Source organism: Ornithorhynchus anatinus, chromosome 4, assembly GCF_004115215.2.
Source record: "Ornithorhynchus anatinus isolate Pmale09 chromosome 4, mOrnAna1.pri.v4, whole genome shotgun sequence".
Taxonomy (NCBI): Eukaryota; Metazoa; Chordata; class Mammalia; order Monotremata; family Ornithorhynchidae; genus Ornithorhynchus; species Ornithorhynchus anatinus.
This window is the reverse complement of record NC_041731.1, coordinates 38,572,417-38,599,303: the sequence shown is the minus strand read 5'-3', so window position 1 is coordinate 38,599,303 and position 26,887 is coordinate 38,572,417. Positions and strand designations below refer to the sequence as shown.

The 26,887-nt window shown below is 49.9% G+C and overlaps 1 protein-coding gene across 1 annotated transcript in view; it reads right to left on the bottom strand.

Moving 5' to 3' along the window:
• Window positions 1-879: 879 nt before the first annotated feature.
• The window catches only part of LOC114811257 (retinoic acid receptor RXR-alpha-like), a 224,698-nt gene continuing 198,690 nt past the window's right edge, over window positions 880-26,887 (bottom strand). The window contains exons 3-4 of the mRNA XM_029063564.2: window positions 4,015-4,165; window positions 880-1,319 (exon numbers count right to left, since the gene is read on the bottom strand). Of these exons, the coding sequence (XP_028919397.1) occupies window positions 880-1,319; window positions 4,015-4,165 (591 nt within the window). The remainder of the gene's footprint in view (window positions 1,320-4,014; window positions 4,166-26,887) is intronic.

Genomic DNA, 26,887 nt, shown 5'->3' with positions numbered 1-26,887 from the left:
ATTTATCACTGAGAGTAAATGCTTCTGGACTAGTAGTGGCCATCCATTTACTTCGAACGTGTCAAGGGAAATTTAAAAAAAAAAAAGACACGCGAAAGAGGAAAATTGTCATTCGTGCAATGACTACGAAGAATCTAAAAGCTTCCACAAGTTCCCAGATTCTCATATTCCATTCCCAAGTGTGGACGGGAGGAGGGATCGGGCTTTGAATTTGGAGAGCGGTGATTTCCATCCAGCTGAAACACACCGACGGCTATTGTACTTTTCCCACCATGCAGCTGCTTCCTACACAATGTGAGGCAACGTGATTGCACATGCGACTTTCTCTCTCCGGCCCCTGCGAAACGAGCGCTTGCAAAATCAGATTTAACCGAGGCTTCGCCCAGCGAGACTGACGTACGTTACAACCACTGTCACGTTGTGCAACCTTGTCGGGCAAGAAGCCCCATTGTCGGGGGCACCCAGACACGTTGTTCTGCGTTGCCCTTCTCGCTGGTCTGTTCCGGATGGTTTTTCTGGTGGCCAGTTCCCATTGGCGTCCTGTTTATTGTTGGTACTGGTTTTTAATCAATAGGGGCAGCATGGTCTAGGACTGCCTGCCTGACCACCAAGTTCTCCTATGGCCAAATCTCAATTACCCTCAGGCACGGAGGCTGAGAGAGTATGTGAGGCTACGCGAAAGAATCCACCTCAGCCAACGACTGTCCCAAACTTTCACTAGAGCCGTCCGCGAGGAACCGAAATGGGCTTGCCTGAAACTCCCCACCTCACCTTGTCCCCTCTACCCTCTGGTGGGATGGCGCTGAGGAGCAGTGAAAGGGTTAGCGGGAAGACAAGCTAGAGGGAGAAAGGAAAGAAGCAAGAAACCTGGGTAATCCATTAAGTGGATAATGGAGAATTGACTGGCATCAATCCTCCATGGGCCTCCTGGACCTGGGAGCAGAATCCAACATGCCCCAGTGGAATTCTCTGGAGGTGAGTGGATTGACTGACGCCAAACAGTGATGAATCAACAGCATTCTGGAGTCTCCTGGGGCTCCAGTCAGGAAGCCCTGAGGCCACCGGGGCCCACAGCGTGTGGGGGAGGGCAAGACCCCGGTGGAGCGAAACCCCCAGCTCCTTCTGCCCTCCTGCCTTACCTTCTCGTTTCATGCCCATCGCGAGACACTTCTGGTATCGGCAATACTGGCACCGGTTCCGCTGGCGTTTGTCGATGAGACAGTCCTTGTTGTCGCGGCAAGTATACGTGAGATCCTTGCGCACCGTGCGTTTGAAAAAACCTTTGCAGCCCTCACAGCTGTACACACCATAGTGTTTACCTGCCGGAGCAGAGACAAAGCAGAACTCCTCGGTAAACAGCTCTGGGCCCTGGCTGGCTCTCCAAAGGTAGATTCCCTTCTTCCACCTCCCTCCTGTCTTTCCTCGTGGAGTCAATCGATCAGTGGTATTTATGAAGTCCTTATCGTGCGCAGAGCACTGTTCTAAGCGCTCGGGGAGAGTACGATACAACAGCACTGGTGGAAAGCCTAGGATGAAACGTCTGGACCCTAGGACTCATTCACTGTGGTTAAAAAGAAGCCCTGTTTGCTACCTGCAGGAGGGACATCCTGAGGGTCTACTAAAGGTGCTTTCTGGGGACAGGGAACATGTCCACCAACTCCGCCGCACCATACACTGCTCGGCACATCGTAAGCGCTCAATAAACACCACTGACTGAGTGAATGATTTGGAAACTGACTGAAATAGGAGGTGCGATTTACATCTGAAAATGTGGTCATATTAATAGAAATGGTGGTTTTTGTTAAGCGCTTACTAGGTACCAAGCATTGTACTTAAACACTGGGGTAGATATAAGATAGGCAGAGGTGAATTTGAACTCAGAGGTTATAGGCTAAGATCCCTTCACTCCCCTTTACCCAGGAAGCATGATTCCCTTCATCCCAAGCCCTCTTAACTGAAACCCGGTTCTCTTTGCCTCTCTGGGTTGTGTGAGTAGTGGGGTGAGAGGGTTGGATTTTAGATGGGGGCAGAGGAACGGAGCCTAAAGGCTTGTGTTGTTATTATTCCTGGGCACGAATGCAAGTGTTGGGAGTGAGTAGTGTGAGTATATGCTTGTGTGTGAGAGAGAGATGTGAGGGTGTGTTGGGGGAAGGGAAACATAAAAGGGAGATTTAACAGGACAAATCCCTTCCCCGGGGCTACATAAGGCCTCCTGATAAATGGAATCATCAGGGCCTCCAATTTTCCCTCCTGAGCCCTGGCGCATTGTTCATGATGAGATTTTGGTTTTACAGCTCTGCCTGCCCAGGGCATTATCAATCTCGGGGCGGGGGCAGGGAGGGCAAGAAAGCTTCAATAGTCCATGGATTGGGCTGCGGGAGGGTGGCTGGTGGAAGAGAGGAGGTGGAAATGGAGCTGGAGGGGTCTGAGAGGGATTTCCCAAGTTAGCTGTGTCTTCCCATTTCCATGTAACTTCAAAATGGCCATCCTTGGGGGCGTCTGGGTCCCACGGGCCCTTCTGGCTTCACGGAGAACCGAGACCATGACAGCTCCTGGGCCGCCCCAATCAGGAATGGGGGAAGAAAGAAGGGAAGCTCCCTCAGGCCAGGATTTGGATTTTCCCAGAATGAGCCCAGGCCCAAAACTTCCACCAACATGAAGTTTCCCAAACATGACCGAGAAGAGCGGGGGAACCGAGAGAGAAGACAATGCAGCATTGTGGTAGCTGCCAGGTAACTGGAGGAGCAAGATTGAGAACCAGTAAGACCACAGAATTTGCCCACGGTGCGTATGCCAGGGGACCCGCTGGGTGCCTAGGAATGGTGACAGTCAACCATAAACCCCACTCAGAATGAGACTCTCAGGAAAGCAGGGTGAGGCGGGATTCTACAATGGCAACCTGACTTGCTGTATCCACATGGGCTAATGAGCGATAATAATAATAATAATGGTATTTAAGTGTTTACTAAGTGCCAAGCACTGTTCTATGCGCTTGGGCTTCCCCACAAGGTAATCAGGTTGTCCCAAGTGGGGCTCACAGTTTTAATCCCCATTTTACAGATGAGGTAAATGAGGCACAGAGAAGTTAAGTGACTTGCCCAAAAGTCGCACGGATAGAGGGGAGTGGGTAGAAATGTGGATGCAAACATATACCACGAGAAGTAGCATGGCCTAGTGGAAAGATCATGGGCCTGGGAGTCCGAGGACCTGGGTTCTAATCCTGGCTCTGCCACATGTCTGCTGTGTGACCTCGGGCAAGTCAATTCACTTCTCTGGGCCTCAGTTACCCTATCTGTAAAATGGGGATTGAATCCTACTCCTTCCTACTTAGACTGTGAGACCCATGTGGGATTGGGCCTGTGTCCAACCAGATTAACTTGTTTATCCCAGTGATTAGAACAGTGCTTCGCACATAGTAAGTGCTTAACAAGAACCATAACTATAAATTATTATATAATAATAATATTATTATTATACACCCGGTCACAGCAACACTTCTTTTCAAAGACTAGAAACTACACCACACAAAAAGCGGCCAATCTCACTGAAGGGCTCCAGAGAGACTAGGTGCCTGTTTATATTAACCACGGGGATTTGACTTCCTCGGTTCCAGATTCAGGATCTGGGAAAATATCTGGATTCTTTTTCCAGTGAAAAATTTGAATATTTCTGTAACATTCAGACTCTTTAGGACAGACAGCATCCAAACAATCGGCTTTATTAATGTAGTGGGGACCCAGCCAAGAGAAAAGGAAGCCCTCTGAAGAAGCTTTCCTCAATAAGGATTAGCACGGGCAGGAAGAGAGAGGACACCAGAGGCCGGAGAAGGGAAGGGGACACAGAATCTGAGCTACCGGATGGACAATCAGCCCTGAAGAGAAAGGTCTCCTGCTCATTCCCAGCCTGGTTCACGCTCTTCACACGTCCCAAGGGGTCTTTCTCCCCTCCCCTCCCTTCACCAAAGGCTGGACTGTAGCCAGGTAGTCCCTCCCCACTCAACCCAAACTGGTTTACCTGATGATCGGTCCCCACAGATGGCACATATGTGCTTGGTGAAAGAGGCCATGGTTCCTGAGGGGTGTGCGGGCACTTTAAGAACTCCATTGAGTCCGAGGGGGGGCTTGATGTCTTCTGTGCTACTCACGGGGTTCATGGGAGAGTTGAGCTGGGGAGGAAAGGCAAAGGGTGAGGTTAGAGTGTGGCAGAGGAAGAGAGAGAACGTAATTAAGGCTCCTGCCTACGCCTGCCCTCAGCCCCTCTGGACACAGCTCTGGTGCTGCCACCTAACTCTCTGAAAATCAATTGATCAATCAGTGGTATTTATTGAGGGCTTGTTATTTGCAGAGCATGGCTTGAGAGAGTACAAGAGACAGAATTAGCAGAAATGTTCCCTGACAAGCTGGGTGGGGAATGATGCTTGTGATGCCGTGAGGGGAGGCGTCATAAGGAGAAGGAAGGAAGGAGCCATCAGAATGCTGACGCCTGGGACACCCTACCCCTTCTCAGATTCATTCATTCATTCATTCATTCGTATTTATTGAGCACTTACTGTATGCAGAGCACTGTACTAAGCGCTTGGGAGAGTACACTACAACAAAAGACAGAGACATTCCCTGCCCACAACGAGCTATGCCATCCTGGGGGTTCTGACCCACTGAGATGGACCAAAGCAGCAGCAGCACAACTCAGTGTCAGTGTCTGGGGACGTGTCTCCCTCCGCCCACTCGATCCGGGCAGGATGAGGGGAGACCCAAGGGAGAGCAGTACATGGTCTCTGTGTCCCCGAAGTGCTCCCCTAAACCCTACGATGGCACCACAGAATCTTTTTTTTTTTGGGGTATTTGTTAAGCTCTCAGCGTGTGCCAGGTCCTGTACCAAACACTGGGGTAGATACAAGCTAATCAGGTCGGACACAGTCCATGACCCCCACCATGGGGCTCACAGTCTCAATCCCCGTTTTACGGACGACGTAACTGAGGCACAGAGAAGTGAAGTGACTTGCCCAAAGGCACACAGCGGACAACTGGTAGAGGCAGAATTAGAACCCAGGTCCTTCTGACTCCCAGGCCCATGATCTAACCACTAGACAATGCTGTTTCTCCAGTTCAGCCTTGCTGAAGCAGGTCGGGGAGAGACCGAGGCGGCAGCAGCGTAGCAAAAGCAAGTCCAGGACAAACAGGGTCAGGAGGGCCTGAAACAGGAGGTGCTCTACTCACATAGCGCTTAGAACAGTGCTTGGCACATAGTAAGCGCTTAACAAATACCATCATTATTATTCAAACTAACAAGGCGGTGGCTGTCAGCATGTTGGACACCTCGGTCTGAGCACTGAGGGGCTCGGTGTTCTGATCCTCCTTTGGTACTTAGAGCCATCCTTGCCTGCTTATTTTTATTTTTGGCTTCATCGTTTCAATCTCCACGTGCCCATCCGCGGTCCCCCTTCTTAGTCTGTCAGCCCCCAGAGGGTTTGGGATCGTCCTCTACTGTACTCTTCCCCAGAGTTCAGTACAGTGTTTTACACACGGAGGACAGATAGATGGATGGAAGGAAGAAAGTGAGAGAGTGACCTAATACAGAGATTGTGAGCCTCATGTGAGACAGGGACTAGGTGCAACCCAATTACCTTGTATCTATCCCAGTGCTTAGTATAGTGCTTGGCACATAGTAAGTGCTTAACAAATACCACATTATTATTAATATTATTATTATCATTACAGAAAGTCTGAAGGTAGCCCAAGGCTATCTGTCCTTCCTAACACCTCACATCCTCTCCACTCTGCTGGATAAAGCAAGAAATATGGTCAGAGGCTTTCTCCACCTCCTTTAATAACCAGAGACCTGATAGTGGGGAGGACATTAAGGAAGATATCAGTGGACCCATTTGGGTTGTGTAACTCCATGGAACTCCAGGTGGATAGAGCACGGGCCTGGGAGTTGGTAGGACTTGGGTTCTAATCCCAGCTCTGCCACCTGTCTGTTGGGTGACCTTGGACAAGTCACTTCACTTCTTTGTGCCTCAGTTTTACCTCATCCGCAAAATGGAGATTGGGACTTAGCGCCCCATGTGGGACATGGACTGGATGTAACCTGATTGGCTTCTACCTACCTCAGCGCTTAATACAGTGCCCGAGATGTAATAAGGGTCTTCCACAGAGAGTCGGGCACCTCTCGGGGGAATCCAATTCCACTCATTTCTTTTTTTTCTCCACAGAACGGCTCTGGGCCTCACCTTGATCCACCTGATTTCTCCTAGTTCTTCCCAGGACCCGCACCCAATGAGAGGTGAGGAGCGGGGGCGGGAAAAGAAACACTGTGGGGATAAGCTACTTGTCCATTCAGCTTCCCTTGGCAGCAACACTGTGGAAGGCAGGGTGCCGACGTCAGAGAGCAGGTGCTCCACTTAGCCTGGCCCAGCTACACCTGGGCTTTGAACAGAGAGGGCACTCCTCCCAGCCCTCACCCTCAACCCTGCCCTCAATCAATCTATCAGTGGTATTTATTGAGCAATACTGTGTGCAATGCACTGTACTGAGTTCTTGGGAGAGTATAAGAGAGCAGAGTTGCCAGACATGCTCCCTGCCCCTAAGTCTTGTAGGCTGCAAGATAGTTACGGGCAGGAGACATATCACTGAAATACGTTGTGTACTCTCCCAAGCGTTTACTACAGTGCTCTGCACAAAGTAAGCAATCAACAAATACCACTGAATGACAGAAGGAGCTCATGAAGACCTGGGTTCTTCAAAAGGACCTGGGTTCTAATCCCAACTCTGCCACTTGTCTGTTGTGTGATCTTGGGCAAATCACTTAAATTCTCTGTGTTTCAGTTACCCCATCTGAAAAATGGGGATTTAAAGCCGTTAGCCCCACAGGCACGATTATATCCAACCTGATTATCTTGTATCTACTCCAGCACTTAGTACAGTACCTAGCAAAGAGTAAGCATTTAACAAATACCATACAAAAAGGAGCTTACAGCCTAGAGGGGGAGACAGACATTAAAAGCAATCACAGGAAATTACAAATAGGTACACAGTACTGTGGGGCGGAGGATAGCGTGAATAGCAAGTGTGCTTAAGGACCGAAAACTTGTTATGGGCAGGGAATGTGCTCACTAATTCTGTTGTACTGCACTACCAAGAATTCAGTACACTGCTCTGCACATAATGACAGTTCGATAGATATCACTGATGGATTACAGGGTACAGATCCAAGTCCTCCCGGGGTCACACCTAGAGAGTTTCCAGTACTCTTCCGGTCTCGGCTACAGGACAAAGAGTCCAGCAGAGGCCTATCCATTCTATTCCTAGCTTGGCCAGTGACTAGCGAGTGGCAGGCAATCTGCTACAAGTCAAAACTCACCTGTGCTGGGCAGAGACTAAAGTTTACTGAGCGGAGGGAAGCAACGGTAAACCGCTTCCACGTTTTTACTGAGAAAACCGTATGGATACTACCAGGACGATTACAGATGGAGGTGGGGCATTCTGGGGAGAGATGTGTCCACGGTGTCGACAGCATAAGACGACAACAACAGACAAGGGTGACGCAGAAGGGAGAGGGAGTAGGGGAAAGTAGGGCTTAGTCAGAGAAAGCCCCTCGTAGCAGATGTGATTTTAATAAGGCTTTGCGGATGCGAGGAGAGTGAGGGTCTGTCAGATATGGACAGGGAGGGAGTTCCAGGCCAGAGGGAAGAGGCGAGCAAGGGGCTGTGGATTATCCCATGGTCCACGAACAGCACTCTGCAAAACCAAAAGCCGGTCTGGAAGCTCAGCCAGGGTGCTGGACACAGAAACGGAGTCCTGGAATGCCCACGCTGGCCTCTGGAGGCAGATAAAGCCGTGGGCACGTGCTCCCCTTCGCTGCAGGCAGGCAGCAGGAACCACAAGCAGCTCAAGGAAGGCAGCTCCAGGGAGGCATGAGGAGGAAGGGCGGGGAAAGGAACCGAACCCGAAACCCAATCTGTGAGCGAGGCGGAAGTTGCCCTTGGAAAAAACAGGAAGAAGCATCTTTCCTTTCCAGTGATTCACTCTTTTTTAGCCCATCCAGCATGCTCCCCGGAGGCGCCGTCGGCCAGCGACCTGGCGCCAGCCCCGGGCTGAGAGGGCAAGCAAAGTGAAAGCGACTGGGCCAGAGGAGGACTGTCCATCATAACCTCTGTGACCCGATGCCCGCCCCGACGCCTCGGCTGGTGACCTCGCCGGGAAGGCGACTGGTTACAGCCGGCCAGTTCCGGCACGGTTACAGCGGAATCTATCCTGGCAGGGAGCGTACTCTTCTCTGGGTGGGTGTAGGTTGGTGATGGGAGGGAAGAGGCTAACAAAGGAGGAACTGGTGGGAACATTATTTTATTATTATCATTATTACTATTACTATTATTATCGTATTTAAGCACTTACTCCCCGATTAAGCCTTTTTTTTTTAATGGTTTTCCTTAAGTGCTTCCTATGTGCCAGACACTGTTCTAAGAGCTGGAGTAGACACAAGGTATTCAGGTGGGACGTAGTCCACATCTCTCATGGGGCTGACGATCTTAATTCCCATTTTACAGATGAGGTAACTGAGGCACAGAGAAGTGAAGTGACTCGCTCAAGGTCACTCAGGAGACAAGCAGAGGAATCGGGATTAGAACCCACGTCCTTCTGACTCCCAGTCCCATGCTCTAACCACTAGACCATGTTGCTCTCCCTTCTGGGTCACCTATGTGCTTGGATCTGTGACCACTGATTAGGCAGTTGATATTCTCCCCATCCCCAAACTCACAGCACTTGCGTACATATCTTTAAATGATATATTATGAAAATGTAAATATAATTCATTTACAATAATGTCTGTCTCCACCTCTAGACTGTAAGTTCATTATAGGCAGGGAATGTGTCTATAAATTCGGTTGTATCTCACTCTCCCAACGTGTAGGTACAGTGCTCTGCACATAGTAGGTGCTCAATAAATACCACACACTGACCGGCTGATTGACTGCTTATTATCCACTGTTCTAAGGGCTCATGTAGATACATGTAGATACAATCAGATCAGACACACGGAGCTCACAGCCTGTTGGGCCTGGCTCCTTTCCGGTAGAAGCAGCTGATCCTTCTCATGGCTGCAGGAATCCGAGAAGGTTTCACTGGCTCGGCAGCCTCGCAGGCCTATAAATAGCCGCAGGGGGTAAAGGGAAATAAGGGGGAGAGTGCTTGGGGTTCTACCCCCATCCCCCTCTGCCTCAGCAACATCCAGGTCCTGGTCAGCCTCCGTCCCACTTCACTTCACGTCCCTCCCCAAAGTCACCCCACTGCCAGAGGCTGTTGAAGTCCCTCGGGGCCATGCCCCTAGGATCCATGTCCCCTCAGTGCCACTGCCCAGCCCGGAACTGAAGCCCATGGCCTAGTGGACAGAACACAGGCCTGGGAGTCAGAAGGACCTGGGTTCTAATCCCGGCTCCACCCCTTGTCTGCTGTGTGAGCTTGGGCAAGTCGCTTCATTTCTCTGGGCCACAGTTACCTCATCTGTAAAATGGGGATTGAGACTGTGAACCCCACATGGGACAGGGGCTGTGTCCAACATGATTTGCTTTTAGGCCCCCAGTGCTTAGCACATGCCTGGCACATGTAAGCTCTCCACAAACACCACAGTCATTATTATTGTTACTGAAGGGGAGAGGCTTCCAGACTTCTTGCAGAATCCCAGATGTCTTCTTCTTACCGGTGCTGTCTACTTAGCTCCACTGACCTGGTCCAGAGCCTCACAATCATCACTGGGGATTCCCTCAAATCCCACCATCTTGAAAGGGAATCAGTCCTCAGGAAATGGCAGAGGGGACCTCAGTCCTGAGACGCTACCCAACTTGCCCTGGGTCACACAGATGTTCGTGGTTGAGGGGCATTTGAGAAGCAGCGTGGCCTAGTGGAAAGATCACAGGCCTGAAAGTTGAAGGACCTGGGTTCTAATCCCAGCTCTGCCACCTGTCTGCTGTGTGATTTTGGGCAAGTCACTTCACTTGTCTGTGCCTCAGTTACCTCATTTGTACTCTCTCTAGTGCTTAGTACAGTACTCTGCATACAATAAATGCTCAATAAATACAATTGTTTGCTCATCTGTAAAATGGAGAATAAGACTCTGAGCCCCAAGTGAGGCATGGACCCCAGCCCTTAGTACAGTGCCTGGCACAATAGTAAGCGCTTAACAAATATCATTTAAAAAAGCCCAAAAAACTCACACCCTCTGGGCCCCTCTGCCTCTGCACCCACCTCTCCCCCTTTGCTCCAACTCCTAAATCGCCATCATAAAGAAGAGAAAGACATTAGAGGCACAACACCTCCGATACCGTGCGTCCTTTCATATTTCACGTTAGAATCATTGTGACCCGGGCCCATGAGGTCACCAGAAGACAATCCTCAGCTGTCCCTCAGGTGGACCAGATGACTGGTCTCGTCCATCCAAACCTTCAAAAAGGGCAGACCCGAACACCCATTCTCCCAGGGACAGCTTTCTCTGCTTCCTGCTGGGGCTTAAGAGAACTGTATATATTTTCATTACCTTATTTATTTTGTTAATGAGATGTACATCGCCTTGATGCTATTTATTTGCTATTGTTTCAATGAGATGTTCATCCCCTTGATTCTACTTATTGCTATTGTTCTTGTCTGTCCGTCTCCCCCGATTAGACTGTAAGCCCGTCAAAGGGCAGGGACTGTCTCTGTTACCGATTTGTACATTCCAAGTGCTTAGTACAGTGCTCTGCACATAGTAAGCGCTCAATAAATACTATTGAATGAATGAATAAGAGAAGCTGCAGATCTGTCAGCCCATGGGGTTCTTGGATACACAAAACCTACTGAGAAGCAGCGTGGCCTAGCGAACAGAGAAGAGACCTCAGAGTCAGAGGACATGCATTTCAATTCTAGCTCCAACTCTTGCCTGCTGTGTAACCTTGGACAAGTCACTTGATTTCTCCATGCTTCAGTTTCCTCATCTTTAAAATGAGGTTTAAATACCTATTCTCCGTCCCCTGTGAACTTGGAGCCCTGTGTGGGACAGGGGCTGTATCTCATCTGCTTGTATTGTATTGGTTAAGCAATGGTATTTATTGAGTCTTACTGGGTGCAGAGCACTGTACTAAGCACTTGGGAGAGTATAATCCAACAGAGTTGGTGGGCATTTTCTCCTTCCCACAGGAGCTGGAAGCTTATCTACCTCAGCACTCAGTAGAGTGCTGTGACACAGAGTACAAGCTTACCTAAATACTACTATGATTAATATTATTACTATTCTGAAGCAGGGCTGCAGAGGGTGGAGGAGAGGACCCGAGGGTTTTCATGCTGATCCTCAGTGTGGCTCTGCGGGTCACCGCTGATTCCCTGGGCACCATGAAGCCCCCATCACCAGTGAGAAAGAGGCCTGCCACTTGGCCAGGAAAGGTGGTGTGGAAAGCATAACCCTCCCATCCTGGCAACATTTGTCTGTGGTGATGCTGCAGTTTTGGTTCCCCTAGCCCTCTCCGTGAAGCTCCCCAACCACACCCACTTTCTGCCTCTCCCGTCCCTCCTCACCCCTCCCAGGCTCAGCGCAAACACTCCCACCTCACTTCCGCCTCTCCGGCCCGCTGCCCCACTCTTCCTCTTCCCCCAGCCTGCCTTCCCCATCCTGTCTCCACCAGGGCTTCTGCTGAGCCCATCCTTTTTGAAAGTTCCCTTTTGGCAGAGCCCGGCCCCTTTCCCACACAGATCAGGGAACCAAAGGCCATCTTGAGAACTGTTTTCTTCTCTAAACTCGCCTCTATCAGCTGCCCTTGAGAGGAGAACAAATAAGACAGGAGACCCCAGATCCCGGGATGCATTCTATTAAAGCAATTTGGCACTTGAGTGACCCAGAATACTTGCCCTAAAAATTCACGTACTGACACACAATCAGTTGTATTTATTGAGCGCTTACTGTACACAGAGCACTGCACTAAATTTTTGGTAGAGTAAAGTAAAACAGAGTCGGTTGACATGTTCCCTGACCACAATGAATTTACAGGCTAGAGGGGGAGACAAACATTAATATAAAAAAATACATTTCCAGATATAAACGTAAGTGCAGTAGGGCTAAAAGAAGGGTGAATAAAGGGTGCAAATCCAAGTGCAAGAGTGCGAGAAAAGGAATTGAGAGCTTGGTCAGGGAAGGCCTCTTGGAGACATTTAAAGTGGGGAGAGTGACTGTCTTTCAGATATGAAGAGGGAAGGCATTCCAGGCCAGAGGCAGGACGTGGGTGAGAGGTCAGCAGCGAGATAGATGAGATCGAGATACAGTGAGTAGGTTTGCATTAGAGGAGAAATTGCTAGCCCCTTGTCCCTTTTTCAGATAACAGGAAGACCAAGCCATTTCAATTCCCAGAACAAACCTGGAATGTCCACATCTAGCACCCCTCACTGGTTTAGGAGAAAGCCTACGTCTTCTTCACGTCAACACTCCTGTAGCTTGTGGGCAGGTAATGTGTCACTTAGCTATTCTGTGCTTCCCCAATGTCCAGTACAGTGCATTGCACCAGGTGGAGGCTCAAAAAAGGAAACTCTTACTACAGTTACTATGCTCTGGCTTCACGAAGCACACATTCTTTGCGAAAGTCCAGGACATTTGTAGGTAAGAGATAAAGTGACTCCTAATTGACTCTCATACCCACTGCCCTGCCAGCTGTTCCAGATATTTAACTCCTTCCACAAACTTCCTGTCCCCCTGCCATCTCTTTCCCCTGGCCATACACTTGATTGAAAAATTAATCTCCCTGCTCCTCTCCAGGCTCCACCTCTTCCTCTGCCCTTCTTTGATTCTCTCAATATTCTCAACAGTGCCTCAAGAAAAGATCTCTCACATCCTCTTAATATCTTCCTTTGCCACTTGCTCCTCTGATTCCATCCCTTCACACCTTATTAAAACACTTGCCCCTTCCCTTCTTCCCGCATTGACCAGCATCTTCAATTGTTCACTTGCCAATGGATTCTTCCTTACTGCTTTCAAACATGCTCACATATCCCCCATCCTAAAAAAACCTCCCTTGATACCACCCCATCTCATTCCTACCATGAACTGTACTTTCCCAAGCACTTAGTACATTGCTGATGACAGAGTAAGCGCTCAGTAAATACAACTGACTGAAGGAGTCAATTACTCTCCAAACTCCTTGAGCGAGTTGTCTGCACCCACTGTCTCCACTTCCTCTCCAGTTCTCTGCGTGATCCCCTCAATTCTGGTTTTCGCCACCTTCACTCCACAGAAACAGGCCTCTCTACGGTCATCGATAACCTTCTTCTCATCAAATCCGACAGCCTCTAGTCTATCCTAATCCTCCTAAGTCATTCAGTTGCCTTGGACATTGTTGGACCATGCCCTTCTTGAAACAGTATCCAATCTTGGCTTCACTGATGCTGTCCTCTCCTGATTCTCCTCCTATGTCTCCGACCACTCCTTCTCTGTCTCTTTTAATAATGTTGGTATTTGTTAAGCGCTTACTACGTGCAGAGCACTGTTCTAAGCGCTGGGGTAGATACAGGGTCATCAGGTTGTCCCACATGAGGCTCACAGTCTTAATCCCCATTTTAATAATAATAATAATGTTGGTATTTGTTAAGCGCTTACTATGTGCAGAGCACTGTTCTAAGCGCTGGGGTAGACACAGGGGAATCAGGTTGTCCCACGTGGGGCTCACAGTCTTCATCCCCATTTTACAGATGAGGGAACTGAGGCACAGAGAAGTTAAGTGACTTGCCCACAGTCACACAGCTGACAAGTGGCAGAGCTGGGATTCGAACTCATGAGCCCTGACTCCAAAGCCCGTGCTCTTTCCACTGCGCCACGCTGCTTCTCAGTTGGGGTAACGGAGGCACATAGAAGTGAAGTGACTTGCCCATAGTCACACAGCTGACAAGTGGCGGAGTCGGGAATCGAACCCCTGACCTCTGACTCCCAAGCCCGGGCTCTTTCCACTGAGCCATGCTGCTTCTCTTTTGCAGGTCCCTCCTCTGCTTCCCACCTTCTGACAGTGGGGGTTCCTCAAGGCTCAGTTCTGAATCCCCTTCTATTCTCCATCTTGGAGAAGTCATTCAATCCACGGCTTCAACTATCTTCTTTATGCAGATGACTTCCAAATTGACCTCTTCCATTCCTGACATCTCTCCTTCCCTGCAGTCTCACATTTCCTCCCGGTTTAGGACATCTCTACCTGAATGCCCCGCCGAAACCTCAAACTAAACATGTCCAAATCAGAACACCCTACCTTCCCACCTAAACCTTGTCCTCACCATGCCTTTGTCATTACTATAGATAATACCACTATCCTTCCTACCCATCACCTTGACATTATCACCTTGGATTATCTTCAACTCATCTCTCACATTCAACCCATACATTCAATCTGTCACCAAATCCTGTCATTCCTACCTTGGCAATGTAAAATCCACTCTTTCTTCTCCATCCAAACTACTACACTGACCCAAGAACTTATCCCATCCCACCTTGACCACTGCATTTGCCTCCTCATTGACCTCCCTGCCTCCTGGCTCTCCCCACTTCAGTCCATACTCCACTATGCTGCCCGGATCATTTTTTTTAAAGCACTCAGTCCACGTCACCCCATTTCTCAAGAACCTCCAGTGGTTGCACATCAAACAGAAACTCCTTCCCATCAGCTTTCCTACTGATTTCCTACTTTAGACCAGCCTGCACACTTTGCTCCTCTAGCACCAGCTTGCTCACTGTGCCCCATCTCATCTATCTCCCTAGTGACACCTTTCCCACATCCTCCCTCTGGCTTCCCTCCCTCTCCATACATACCGGACCACCACTCTCCCCACCTTCAAAGCTTTATTAAGGCCATATCTCCTCCAAGAGGCCTTCCCCAGTCAAGGCCTCTGTCCCTGACTCCCTCTCCATTCTGTGTCATCTGTGGACTTGGACCTGCTCCCTTTGGGCATTTGGTATTCACTCCACCCTCAGCCCCACAGCATTCACGTACATAACCGTAATTTACTTATTTATGTTAATATCTATCTCTTCCTCTAGACTGCTCATGATGAGGAGAGAATGTGTCTTCTAACTCTGTTTTATTATACTCTTCCAAGTGCTTAGTACAGTGTTTAGTATAGTAATAGAGACCACTGATTGATAAATAATAACAACAAGTGCCTGCCACTTATACTAAGTGCTGGGATAGATCCAAAGTAATTAGATTGGACACAATCCCTACCCCACATGGGCTTCAGACTTTAAGTAGGAGGGAAAACAGGTACTGTAATCCCCATTTTACAAATAAGGAAACTGAGGTAAAGAGAAGTTAATTGCCTTGCTCAAGGGAGCACACCAGACAAGTGGAAGAGTCAGAATTAAAACCCAGGTTCTCTTGCTCCTGGGTCTGTGCCATCCACTAAGTCCCACTGCTTCCCTAATAATTAGGTTAGACAAAGCTCTGGCTTACAGTCTAAGGGAGAGGGAGAGGAGCTATTTAACCCTTATTTTACAGATGAAGAAACCAAGACAGGCCCAAGGTCATACAGCAGGCAAGTGACAGAGTTGGAATTAGAACTTGGGTGTTTTGACCCTCAGCCCTGTCTACTTTCCAATGGCCATGCTGTCTTGGCTTTCCTATTTTCAAAATGGGATTCACTGTGTGTCAATCCTCCTGACCCCTCAAAGATGTTGTCAAAAGGAGCTGGTGGTCAACAAGGCAAGGGTTTGAGACTCCAGGGGAGGAGACAGTCCCATGGCATCCAACTGCCCATTCTCTGGACAGCAAGAGCTAAGACCTATGCAGTACCTGCTCCTGAATTATCCTATATGCCAAGTTGCTTTGGGCAATGGCAGGCACTTGACAGTAGAAATTCTGAGCCTCAGGAACTCAGAATGGAGGCGGCAGTGGTACACTTCCACAGTTTTACCCTCATAAGGATGTCAGAAGTGGAATTTCTTGTGTGGGGCCTGTGAGAGAGAAGGCATGGAGAACTGGGGCTGATTCAAAGCCAACAAAACTGGTAATCTTCCTTGGAATGACTGGAAAGGGCTGCCCACCTTAGAGCAGGGAGAGCCAGAAGAGAGCATGCCCCCATGCTAGAGTCCCCCACCTGCGGCATTCCTCACACCTCCTGAGAGTCTCCCAGCCCTCATGCCCCCTACGGAGCCAGGAGCGGAGCTGGGAGCAAACCTGTGAGTCAGCGGGACCCGGGAGAAGTCACTGAGTCAGCTTGGTGGAGTGTGGAGAGGAACTCCTCCTCCGTTTCCTCTTTCTGTGGCTTCCCCAAACCACAATGGGGCTGGGTGTCGGTGCTGCTCGCTCCCCCTTTCCATTCCTCTGGCCGTGCCCCCTCCCCCAAGGCCGGCCCTCCGTCGGGACCACCCGGATCCCTTCTTCCCTTCTGCCGTCCGGCAGAAAAAAGGCCAGTTCCGGAACAGCGGCCCAGGAGCCCGGCCAGTGGCCTCCTGATCGGCCCAGAATGCTGGGTGAGTGGGAGGAGGGCCAGTTCTCTTCTGACAGGAACGTCAGTCAGCCCCAGAGGCTAAAACCCCGTGGCTTGGCTCCAACCACATCCCCGGTGACAGCATGTCCCCAGTGACAGCGGGACGGGCGCCTGAGGGAGAGGGAGGCTCCTTCTTCCCCCAAAACAAATGACAGGAAGTGAGTCTAGCATAGGGCAGTGTGTGTGAGGGGGAGGGAGGGAGGGAGGGGACTCAGAGGCTATCTTTAGTTTTATGGACAGATGGACATGAGAGATGGCACTACTGGGTTGACCAATGATTCACCCAGTCCAGCTTGCTGGCACTAACAATGGCACTAAGGATAGAGGAAGGACAGTCCTGTTGCCCCTTCTGACAGCCATTTTCATCTCTACTGAATTGAACCTAATAGTGGCACAGCCAGGTATGGAGGGCTGGGGTGGACGAACCGTATTCAAGTTGGTACCGCCGGATTTTACCAGGCCCACTAGGGTGATTGCACATTGTTGAAGGCTCTGTTGCCAGCCTGCCCTGCACAGGGAGATGAGAGAAACCCACTTGAGAGGAAGTAGAGCTCACCTTAAGGCTGGAAGATGGATCCGGTATGCTCCAAGAAAACAGTGTGCCACTGATTTATTTCCCACCACTGAGGGGCAAAGAGAACACTGTACTCACCTATATTCCTCAACCTACCCTCCTGCCTTCCTTTCTTCTTCAGGGTTAGTCTAAGTATGAGCACAGCCAGCTCATCTCTACTTACCCTCAGGAGAAGACAGGGCCCTCTCTATCGCTGGAGCCTCCTCCCCCTCCCATCCTTTAACTGTTGGAGTTCCTCAAGGGTCAGTTCTCGGCCCTCTTCTGTTCTCCATTTACACTCACTCCCTCGGTGAACTCATCCGCTCTCACGGCTTCGACTACCATCTCTACGCAGATGACACGCAGATCTACATCTCCGCCCCTGTCCTCTCCACCTCCCTTCAGGCTCGCATCTCCTCCCGCCTCCGGGACGTCTCCACCTGGATGTCGGCCCGCCATCTAAAACTCGACATGAGCAAGACTGAGCTCCTCATCTTCCCTCCCAAACCCGGTCCTCTCCCAGACTTCCTTATCACCGTGGATGGCACGACCATCCTTCCCGTCTCTCGGGCCCGCGATCTCGGTGTCATCCTTGACTCGTCTCTCTCGTTCACCCCACGCATCCTATCCCTTACCGAGACCTGCCGGTTTCACCTTTACAATATCGCCAAGATCCGCCCTTTCCTCTCCACCCAGACGGCTACCTTACTGCTACGGGCTCTCGTTATATCCCGGCTAGACTACTGTGTCAGCCTTCTCTCTGACCTCCCTTCCTCCTCTCTCGCCCCGCTCCAGTCTCTTCTTCACTCCGCTGCCCGGCTCATCCTAATGCAGAAACGATCTGGGCATGTCACTCCCCTTCTTAAACAGCTCCATTGGTTGCCTATCAACCTCCGCTCCAAACAAAAACTCCTCACTCTAGGCTTCGAGGCTCTCCATCACCTTGCCCCTTCCTACCTCTCCTCCCTTCTCTCTTTCTACCGCCCACCCCGCACGCTCCGCTCCTCCACTGCCCACCTCCTCACCGTCCCTCGGTCTCGCCTATCCCGCCGTCGACCCCTGGGCCACGTCCTCTCGCGGTCCCGGAACGCCCTCCCTCCTCACCTCTGCCAAACTGATTCTCTTCCCCTCTTCAAAACCCTACTTAAAACTCACCTCCTCCAAGAGGTCTTCCCAGACTGAGCTCCCCTTCTCCCTCTACTCCTTCTACCGCCCCCCCTTCACCTCTCCGCAGCTTAACCCTCTTTTCCCCCCATTTCCCTCTGCTCCTCCCCCTCTCCCTTCCCATCCCCTCGGCACTGTACTCGTCTGCCCAACTGTATATATTTCCATTACCCTATTTATTTTGTTAATGAATTGTACATCGCCTCGATTCTATTTAGTTGCCATTGTTTTTACCAGATGTTCTTCCCCTTGACTCTATTTATTGCCATCGTTCTTGTCTGTCCATCTCCCCCGATTAGACCGTAAGCCCGTCAAACGGCAGGGACTGTCTCTATCTGTTGCTGACTTGTTCATCCCAAGCGCTTAGTACAGTGCTCTGCACATAGTAAGCGCTCAATAAATACTATTGAATGAATGAATGAATGAATGAATACAGCAAGAAAACTTTGGTTTAGAATAAAGAAAGAACTTCCCATCCAGAAGTGTTCTTAGAAACCGACTTTTCCTGGGGCTGAAGTATATCTTCCCGCCAATGGGACAAACCTGTGGCTGTAAGGAATGATTCAGGCTGGGGCCTGTTTAGTGGCAGCAGGCAGATTAAATGACCTTGCTCTTTACTGGGAGTTGGGAGACCTGGGCTCTCCTAATGGCTCTGCCACTTGCCTGCTGAGTGACACTGGGTAAGTCACTTAATTTCTCTGTATCTAAGTTTCCCTATCTGTAAAACGGCAATTCAGTATCTGTTCTCCCTTCTACTCAGGACATGAGTCCCTTGTGTATCTGATCAGATAATCCTTTACCTCCCCTGGTATTTAACAAATTACATAAAAATACAATTATTTTTATTATTCGGTATTTCAAGATTCATATCGTGACACTTATGGTGGTATTTGTTAAGCGCTTACTATGTGCAAAGCACTGTTCTAAGTGCTGGGGGATACAAGGTAATCAGGTTGTCCCACATGGGGTTCACAGTTTTAATCCCCATTTTACAGATGAGGTAACTGAGGCACAGAGAAGTTAAGTGACTTGCCCAAAGTCACACAGCTGGCAGGCGGCGGAGCCGGGATTCGAACCCATGACCTCTGACTCCCAGGCCCGGGCTCTTTCCACTGAGCCACGCTGCTTCCCAATGACATTCGTTAAGCGCTTACTATCTGCGAAGCACTGTTCTAAGTGCTGGGGTGGGGGGATACAAGGTGAGCAGGTTGTCCCATGTGGGGCTCACTGTCTTAATCCCCATTTTACAGATGAGGTAACTGAGGCACAGGGAAGTTAAGTGACTTTCCCAAAGTCACACAGCTGACAGGCGGCAGAGTTGGGATTAGAACCCATGACCTCTGACTCCCAAGCCCACGCTCTTTCAACTGAGCCATGCTACCACTTGATGGAAAGGTACTCAATTAGCTCTCCTACCTAAGTTTGCTCCTCTTTTTACGATGTCTGTTAAGCACTTACTATATTTCAGCTACTATGCAAAGCGCTGGGTTAGATAGAAGATCCAGTCCATGCCCCTTGAGGCTCACAGTCTTAATCCCCATTTTACAGGTGAGGTAACTGAGGCAAAGAGAAGTTAAGTGGCCTTAGTCAAAGTCACGCAGAGACAAGTGACAGAGATGGGACTGGAACCCAGGACCTCTGACTCCAAAGCCCGTGCCCTTTCCACTAGGCCATGCTGTTTCCCTACAACCCAGGCCACTCACTTCGTTCCTCTAGCACCAACCCACTTTCCATTTTTTTTAATGGTATTTAAGTGCTTACTGCATGTCAAGCACTGTACTATACGCCGGGGTAGATACGAGATAAGCGGGATGGGCACAGTCCATTTCCCACATGGGGCTCACAGTCTTAATCCCCACTTTACAAATGAGGTTACTGGGGTACAGAGAAGTTATGTGACTTTACGCAAGGTCTTTCGGCAGACAAGTGGCAGAGCTGGGATTAGAACCTAGGATCTTTGATTCCCAGGCCCGTGCTCTTTCCACTAGGCCAACCAGCTTCCCTATAAGCTAGCCTGACTACTTCATTCCTCCAGCACCAACCCACTTTCTTTTTAATTGTTGTTAGTAGTAGTAGTAGTAGTAGTACATTTAGGCACTCAGTGTGTTCTAGGCACTGTACTAAGCACTGGGGTAAATACAAGATAATCAGGTTGGACAAAGTACCTATCTCCTATAGGGATCACTCACGGTCTAAGTATGAGGAAGTAGGATTTAATCCCCATTTTACAGATGAGGTAACTGAGGCACAGAGAAGTCGAGTCACTTGCCCACGGACACACAGCCGACAAGAGGCAGAATCAAAATTAGAACCCAAGCCCTCTGACTCCCAAGCCTGTGCTCATTCCACTACGCCACACTGCCTTTCCGCTCTACTGTACTTTCCTGAGCACTGAGGAGAGTAAGCACTCAATAAATGGCATCAGTTGACTGATTAATGATTAACTGTGCCTTGATTTAATCTCTCCCGCCTCTTCCTACTGCTTCCATCCCCTTTCATATCTGGCAGACCACCACTCTCTCCCTCTTCAGAGCCCTACTAACATCAAATCTCCTCCAGGAAGCCTTCCCCGACTAACCTCTCACCATCCCCAACTTATCCTCTCTCCCTATATACTCGGGTCTGAAATAATAATAATGATGATGATGATGGTATTTGTTAAGCACTTACTCTGTGCCAGACACTTGGATACTCACCCCCCAGCCCCAAAGCACTGGTGTATATATCCCTATACTTTGCTGATTCCCTTGCCTGTAATCTATTTTAATGCCTTTCTCCCCCACTAGATCTTAAGCCCCTTGAAGATAAGGCTCTAGCCTCCAAGGGCTAATCCCCACCTATGTATCCTGACTGTATTAGTTCAGTGTTTTGCACACTGTAAATACTATTGATAATAATAATAATAATAACGTTGGTATTTGTTAAGCGCTTACTAAGTGCCGAGCACTGTTCTAAGCGCTGGGGTAGATACAGGGTCATCAGGTTGTCCCACATGAGGCTTACAGTCTTAATCCCCATTTTAAAGATGAGGTAACTGAGGCACAGAGAAGTGAAGTGACTTGCCCGAAGGCACACAGTTGACGGGTGGCGGAGCCGGGATTAGAACCCCTGACCTCTGACTCCTAAACCCGTTGCTCTTTCCACTGAGCCACGCTGCTTCTCTATTACTACTACTACTCCCAACTCTACCGCACTCTCTCTAGCACTAATAAGTGCTCAATAATTAACTGATAGATCAATCAATCACTGATAGATCCATTTTTGGGGAGGGGAAGTACCAATAGTCCCATTCTACAGACACTGAATTGGAGAACTAGAGTCCGCTCAATCCTGCCAAGGTCCTACCCATCCCACTTTGGGACCTCAGTCTCGGTCCTGAACCATTTGTTCTCTGAATCTCATACACTCCTGGGATATCCCACAGATCTGCAGGGCCTGTCTCTATCTGTTACCGATTTGTACATTCCAAGCGCTTAGTACAGTGCTCTGCGCATAGTAAGCACTCAATAAATACTATTGAATGGATGAAATGAACTCCAGGCAATGCTTCTCTCCCTCCCCAAAGCTCTTCTCAACCCCCCACCCCCAAAACTTTCCAAGCAAAGCACTTAATACAGCGCTCAGCGTTTAAAACAGCACTAAGCACTTTGTAAGCATTAAGTGTTTATACAGAGCTAAGCTTAGTACAGTGCCAAGCATTTAGTACAGTGTTCTGCACACAGTAAGCACTCGATACTATTGACTGATTAATGGATGGAAGTCCTACTAAAATCGCAACTCCTTCAAGAGGGCTTCCCCACCTAATCCCTCATTTCCACCTCTACTCCCTCTGTCTTTTGCATCACCTACGTATTCGGATTTTATATCCTTTAAGCATTTGATATTCACCCACCCTCGGCCCAACAGTTCTTAAGTACAGATCTGTCATTTTGTTGTGCATCTCCCCTTCGAGACTGTAAACTCCTTGTGGGCAGGAGGTGTGTCTTCTAACTTTATTAATAATAATAATAATAATGATAGTATTTGTTAAGCTCTTACTATATGCCAGGCACTGAACTAAGCACCGGGATAGATACAAGCAAACTGGGTTGGACACAATTCCTTGTTCTATGAGTGGCTCACAATCTCTATCCCTATTTTACAGATGAAGTAATTGAGGTTCAGAGAAGTGAAGTGACTTTACCAAGGTCACACAGCAGACAAGTGGTAGAGACAGGATTAAAAATCATGACTTTATGACTCCCAGGCCCATGATCTATCCACTACGCTATTAATAATGTTGGTATTTGTTAAGCGCTTACTATGTCCAGAGCACTGTTCTAAGCGCTGGGGTAGATACAGGGTCATCAGGTTGTCCCACATGAGGCTCAGAGTTAATCCCCATTTTACAGATGAGGTAACTGAGGCACAGAGAAGTTAAGTGACTTGCCCACAGTCACACAGTTGACAAGTGACAGAGCCGAGATTCGAACCCATGACCTCCGACTCCCAAGCCCGGGCTCTTTCCACTGAGCCACGCTGCTTCTAAGCTATTCCGCTTCTCTCAATAGCCTACTGTACTCTCCCAAGGGCATAGCATAGTGCTCTGCACACAGTAAGCATTCCATACTTACCACTGATCGATTTATTGATTTCCACACCAAGGTTAGTCATTTGTTCCTCACATTCCTCCCTCTTTCTTCACCTGTTTTCCCCTCTCTCATAGACGGGATCCCTTTGGGAAAGCCAATAAGAGGGTACACGCCAAGAGTCCCTGCCCCTCCTTAGCCTACATGAGTTTTGCCTGAATTGCCTGGAGAAGCAGTGTAGCTCAGTGGAAAGAGCACGGGCTTTGGAGTCAGAGTTCATGGGTTCGAATCCCGGCTCGGCCACTTGTCAGCTGTGTGACTTTGGGCAAGTCACTTAACTTCTCTGTGCCTCAGTTACCTCATCTGTAAAATGGGGATTAAGACTGTGAGCCCCACGTGGGACAACCTGATTCCCCTGTGTCTACCCCAGCGCTTAGAACAGTGCTCGGCACGTAGTAAGCGCTTAACAAATACCAACGTTTTCCCGCCACCCACACTTCCCAAGGGTTGCGGATGCACTGTGGGAAAAACACACCCAGAAAGAAGGTTCTGCTGGAACTGGCACTCTCACACGTCTAATCTTCCTGGTGTCCTTCCGCCTCAGTGGGCATCCAGACTTAACGAGGCACATCCTGATAGCGTGTGGCATCTGCCATCCAATGAAAACCACCTTCCATCAGCACCACCTCCACGCTACGATGATGGCTCTTCGCTCCATTAATCGCCATCACCGCCCCCTCCTCGTCCTCAACTCCCAACGCTCGCAACACTGGGCCAGGGAGCACAGACCACCAGGCTGCACTGTTCCACTCCCACCTTCCGCTTTCCTCCCTGTTGGTCGTCACAGACAACGCTCTCCTCTGGTGGGACAGCACCTGCCCGCCTCTCCTTCTGCCGGCTCAGGTACGTCTCCTCCTGCTCCCCCCGGGGACCACCCTGATGTCCACGGACAGGGGAGAGATGGCCAAGCTCATCAGACTGAACACATCTTAGCCACTAATCGAGACAGCACGGCGGTTCCCGCCATGCCCCATCAGCAGCGGGTCTTAAAGGCACGAGGGAAGAAGGGGACAGAGAAGTGGATCAGGGAATGGAAGGGGGAGCAGGGAGGGCACCATTAGATGAAGTGATGTTTCTCCTTTCATTTCCGTGGGCTTTTATTTCGGTTCCCTAACCTCTCCCCACCCCCAGCTCGTGTGACTTCCTGAAATAACCACAGTGCGTAATTCAAACCTCGGATAATCCGTCCCCTACTGCCTGCTTTAATCCCCCAGCCTACTTCTGCCTCTCTCGCGCGCACTCTCGCACTCTCTCTCTCGTCCCCCCTCCTCATCCCCCGCCACTGAGCACAGAACAGGATTTCATTACTACACCCTTCTTTCCCCACCTACCTAGGAAAGGCAGAGCTATTTCTACTACTCAAGGGATATATCAAACACCGCTCAAGCATTCTTTCTTATTCTCTGTGCCTCTCTTCCTCGAGATCTCTCTTTGTCTCCTTCACTCAAGTAGGCCATCCGATCTGTCAGTTCAGTCAATAAATCTAGGGCATTTATCAAGCACCGACCAAGTGCGAAACACTGTACTGAGACCTTGAGACGGTGAACCATGCACTCCCCGCCCTCAGGTTTACAATCGAATGGAGCTTCAAAACTCCCCAGTGGTAAACATGACGGCCTAGAAACAGGGAGTGGAAGGGCGTGGACAACTCTGCTACTTTGGGTTCGGTTGGCTGTCAGTCCCTTTACACCACAGGTTCTGGGGACCCTAACATGCCTGCAAAGGTGATGCTGAATTGATCTGGGCTCAGTGTGGAAGTGGGAGGAACTGTGCATAGTTGGGACTATTATTATAATTATTAGTATTGCTATTATTACTGTATATGTTAAGCACTTTCTATGTACCGGACACTATACAATGCACTGGGGTAGATATAAGTAAATTAGGTTGGACACAGCCCCTGCATGAGGCTCCCAGTTTGAATCCCCTTTTTACAGAGGAGGTAACTGAGGCACAAAGAAGATAAGTGACTTGCCTAGGGTCAGAGCCAGGATTAGAGCCCAGGTCCATCTGACTCCTAGACCTGTATTGTCCCCACTCGACCACACTTCTTCTCAGCATGTGTGCAGATGTCCTCATGATCACAGAGCGGCAAGTGGATGAGAAGAGGCACCTGGTTATTTGCCCCACCCCACCCTCTCATCCCTAGAGGTAAGTCTTGATCCAGCCTGGGAGAAGGGCAGCTCTGGCCATTGGTCAGGGCTGGTGGTGGGGCAGTTCTTGTGCTAACTCAGTCCTGCTCCAGAGGGACCCAAAGTCACACATGCCGTATCGCAAGTTCAGCCCCGAAACCCTCGGCACCCACGGATCCCGGGGCGTATCTGGAACAGTTCCAGGCCACCCTCGGAGAGGGAGAGGTGTTTACTCATGCTGATGCACTGTGTTTCTGAAAGGGCTTCTCCCAGCCTCAGCCCTGATGGCGTCTTCAGGGGCAGGCATAGGGTACATTAAGGTGTTGGGAGGGGAGAGCACAGAGCACTCCGAAGGAGTATATTCTCCTCCTCCTCCTCCTCCTCCCTGGACCGGCCCAAGTGCCCGCCACCAGCCCTGACTCTCTTTTCAGACCAGTGGAGAACATCCCGGACCAGAACTGCCCTTCTCCTAGGCTGGACCAAGACTGACCACTGGGGATGAAAGGTGGCGCAGGGGCAAATGTCCAGGTGCTCATCCCATCCACTTGCCATTCTGTGATCTGGAACCTATGTGGTCTAGACCATGACTCATCTTGAAGGCAAGGAATATGTCTACCAACTCTACTGTATTGCTCGCTCCCTAGCTCCCAGTACATTGCTTGGCATAAAGCAGGCGATAAATGAATGAATAAATGAATCAATAAATGCCAATGAATAATTATTTGAGTGATCGGATCGCGTGCCCGGACCCTGGCCGAAGAGGTGATCGGTAAGAGGAGGGAGCCAGCAGGTGTCCAGCAGGTGTCTGATTTCTCCAGATCCACAGGAACAAATAACTAAGGACTGAGCAGCAGGTGGTGGCCAACTTCTTAATCTGTCCTTCGGCTAAATGTGTGTGTATGGCGTGCGCCCCAGGGCAACAGGTGTGTAATGTGTGTGTGGGTAGCGGGGGCGGGGGGAAGACTGCGAGACTCGCGGGGAGCATAGGATGGCATGGTTGGGCCTGGGTATTTTTAACCAGGGGCTTGTTGTCTCTGGGATGGCTATAGTCTTTTCATAATCTTCAATCAGCACTCCTCTGGCTTCTCACCTTGTCCCTGGTCCTTCCCCCTCAGAAGGGGTAAATCAAAATCAAAATAATAATAACAGTAGTAATAACTTTGATATCTGTAAGCACTTACCATGTGCAAGGCTAGAGTAAGCACCGGGGTGGATACAAGCAAATTGGGCTGGACGCAGTCCCTGTCCCACAGGAAGCTCACATTATGAATCCCCTCTTTACGAAGGTGGAAACACAGCAGACAAGTGGTGGAGCCGGGATTAAAACCCAGGTCATTCTGACTTCCGGGCCCATGCTCTATCCAGTAGGCCACTCTGCTGCTCCAAATTTGACACACTGACCAAAGCCTGGTAGCTGGGAGTGGGAGCTGGGCCCAAGGCTGACTACTAAGAAAGTCCCTCGTGATCCTGCCTTCCCTAATCCTCTCCAGACAGGAGGAGGCCAGGGAGCAGTCGTGGGCCCACAAAAGCGAGCCGTTGGGATATTTTGGGGCAGCCCTCATGTCACAGGCAGAAAAATGAATCCGCAGAAACTTGAACAGCTGTGGAGAGGTGGGGAGGTTCTCCTAAAAGAGCTTCCCTGCCTCCCACCGCCCCCACAAGGAGCTCAGGGCCAGGGCCGTAGGCAGCTTCGGTCTTGGAGGAGGTGGGTGTGGGGGGACGGTGCCTAAAAGCTTCGTGAAAATGACTTGGAAGCGAAGATAGAAGGGCTGAATTTATGCAAGTAGCTGCTTCTGGGCAAAGGCCCATCAGCTGTCTCTGCTCCTCCAGCTCCGGGGCCACCCCCAACAAGCAGGACAGACTGCTACTCTTCCTATGCCAGAACACCTCCCTCCCTCCCTCAGATCTGCCCCTCCTACAGCAAGCCTTCCT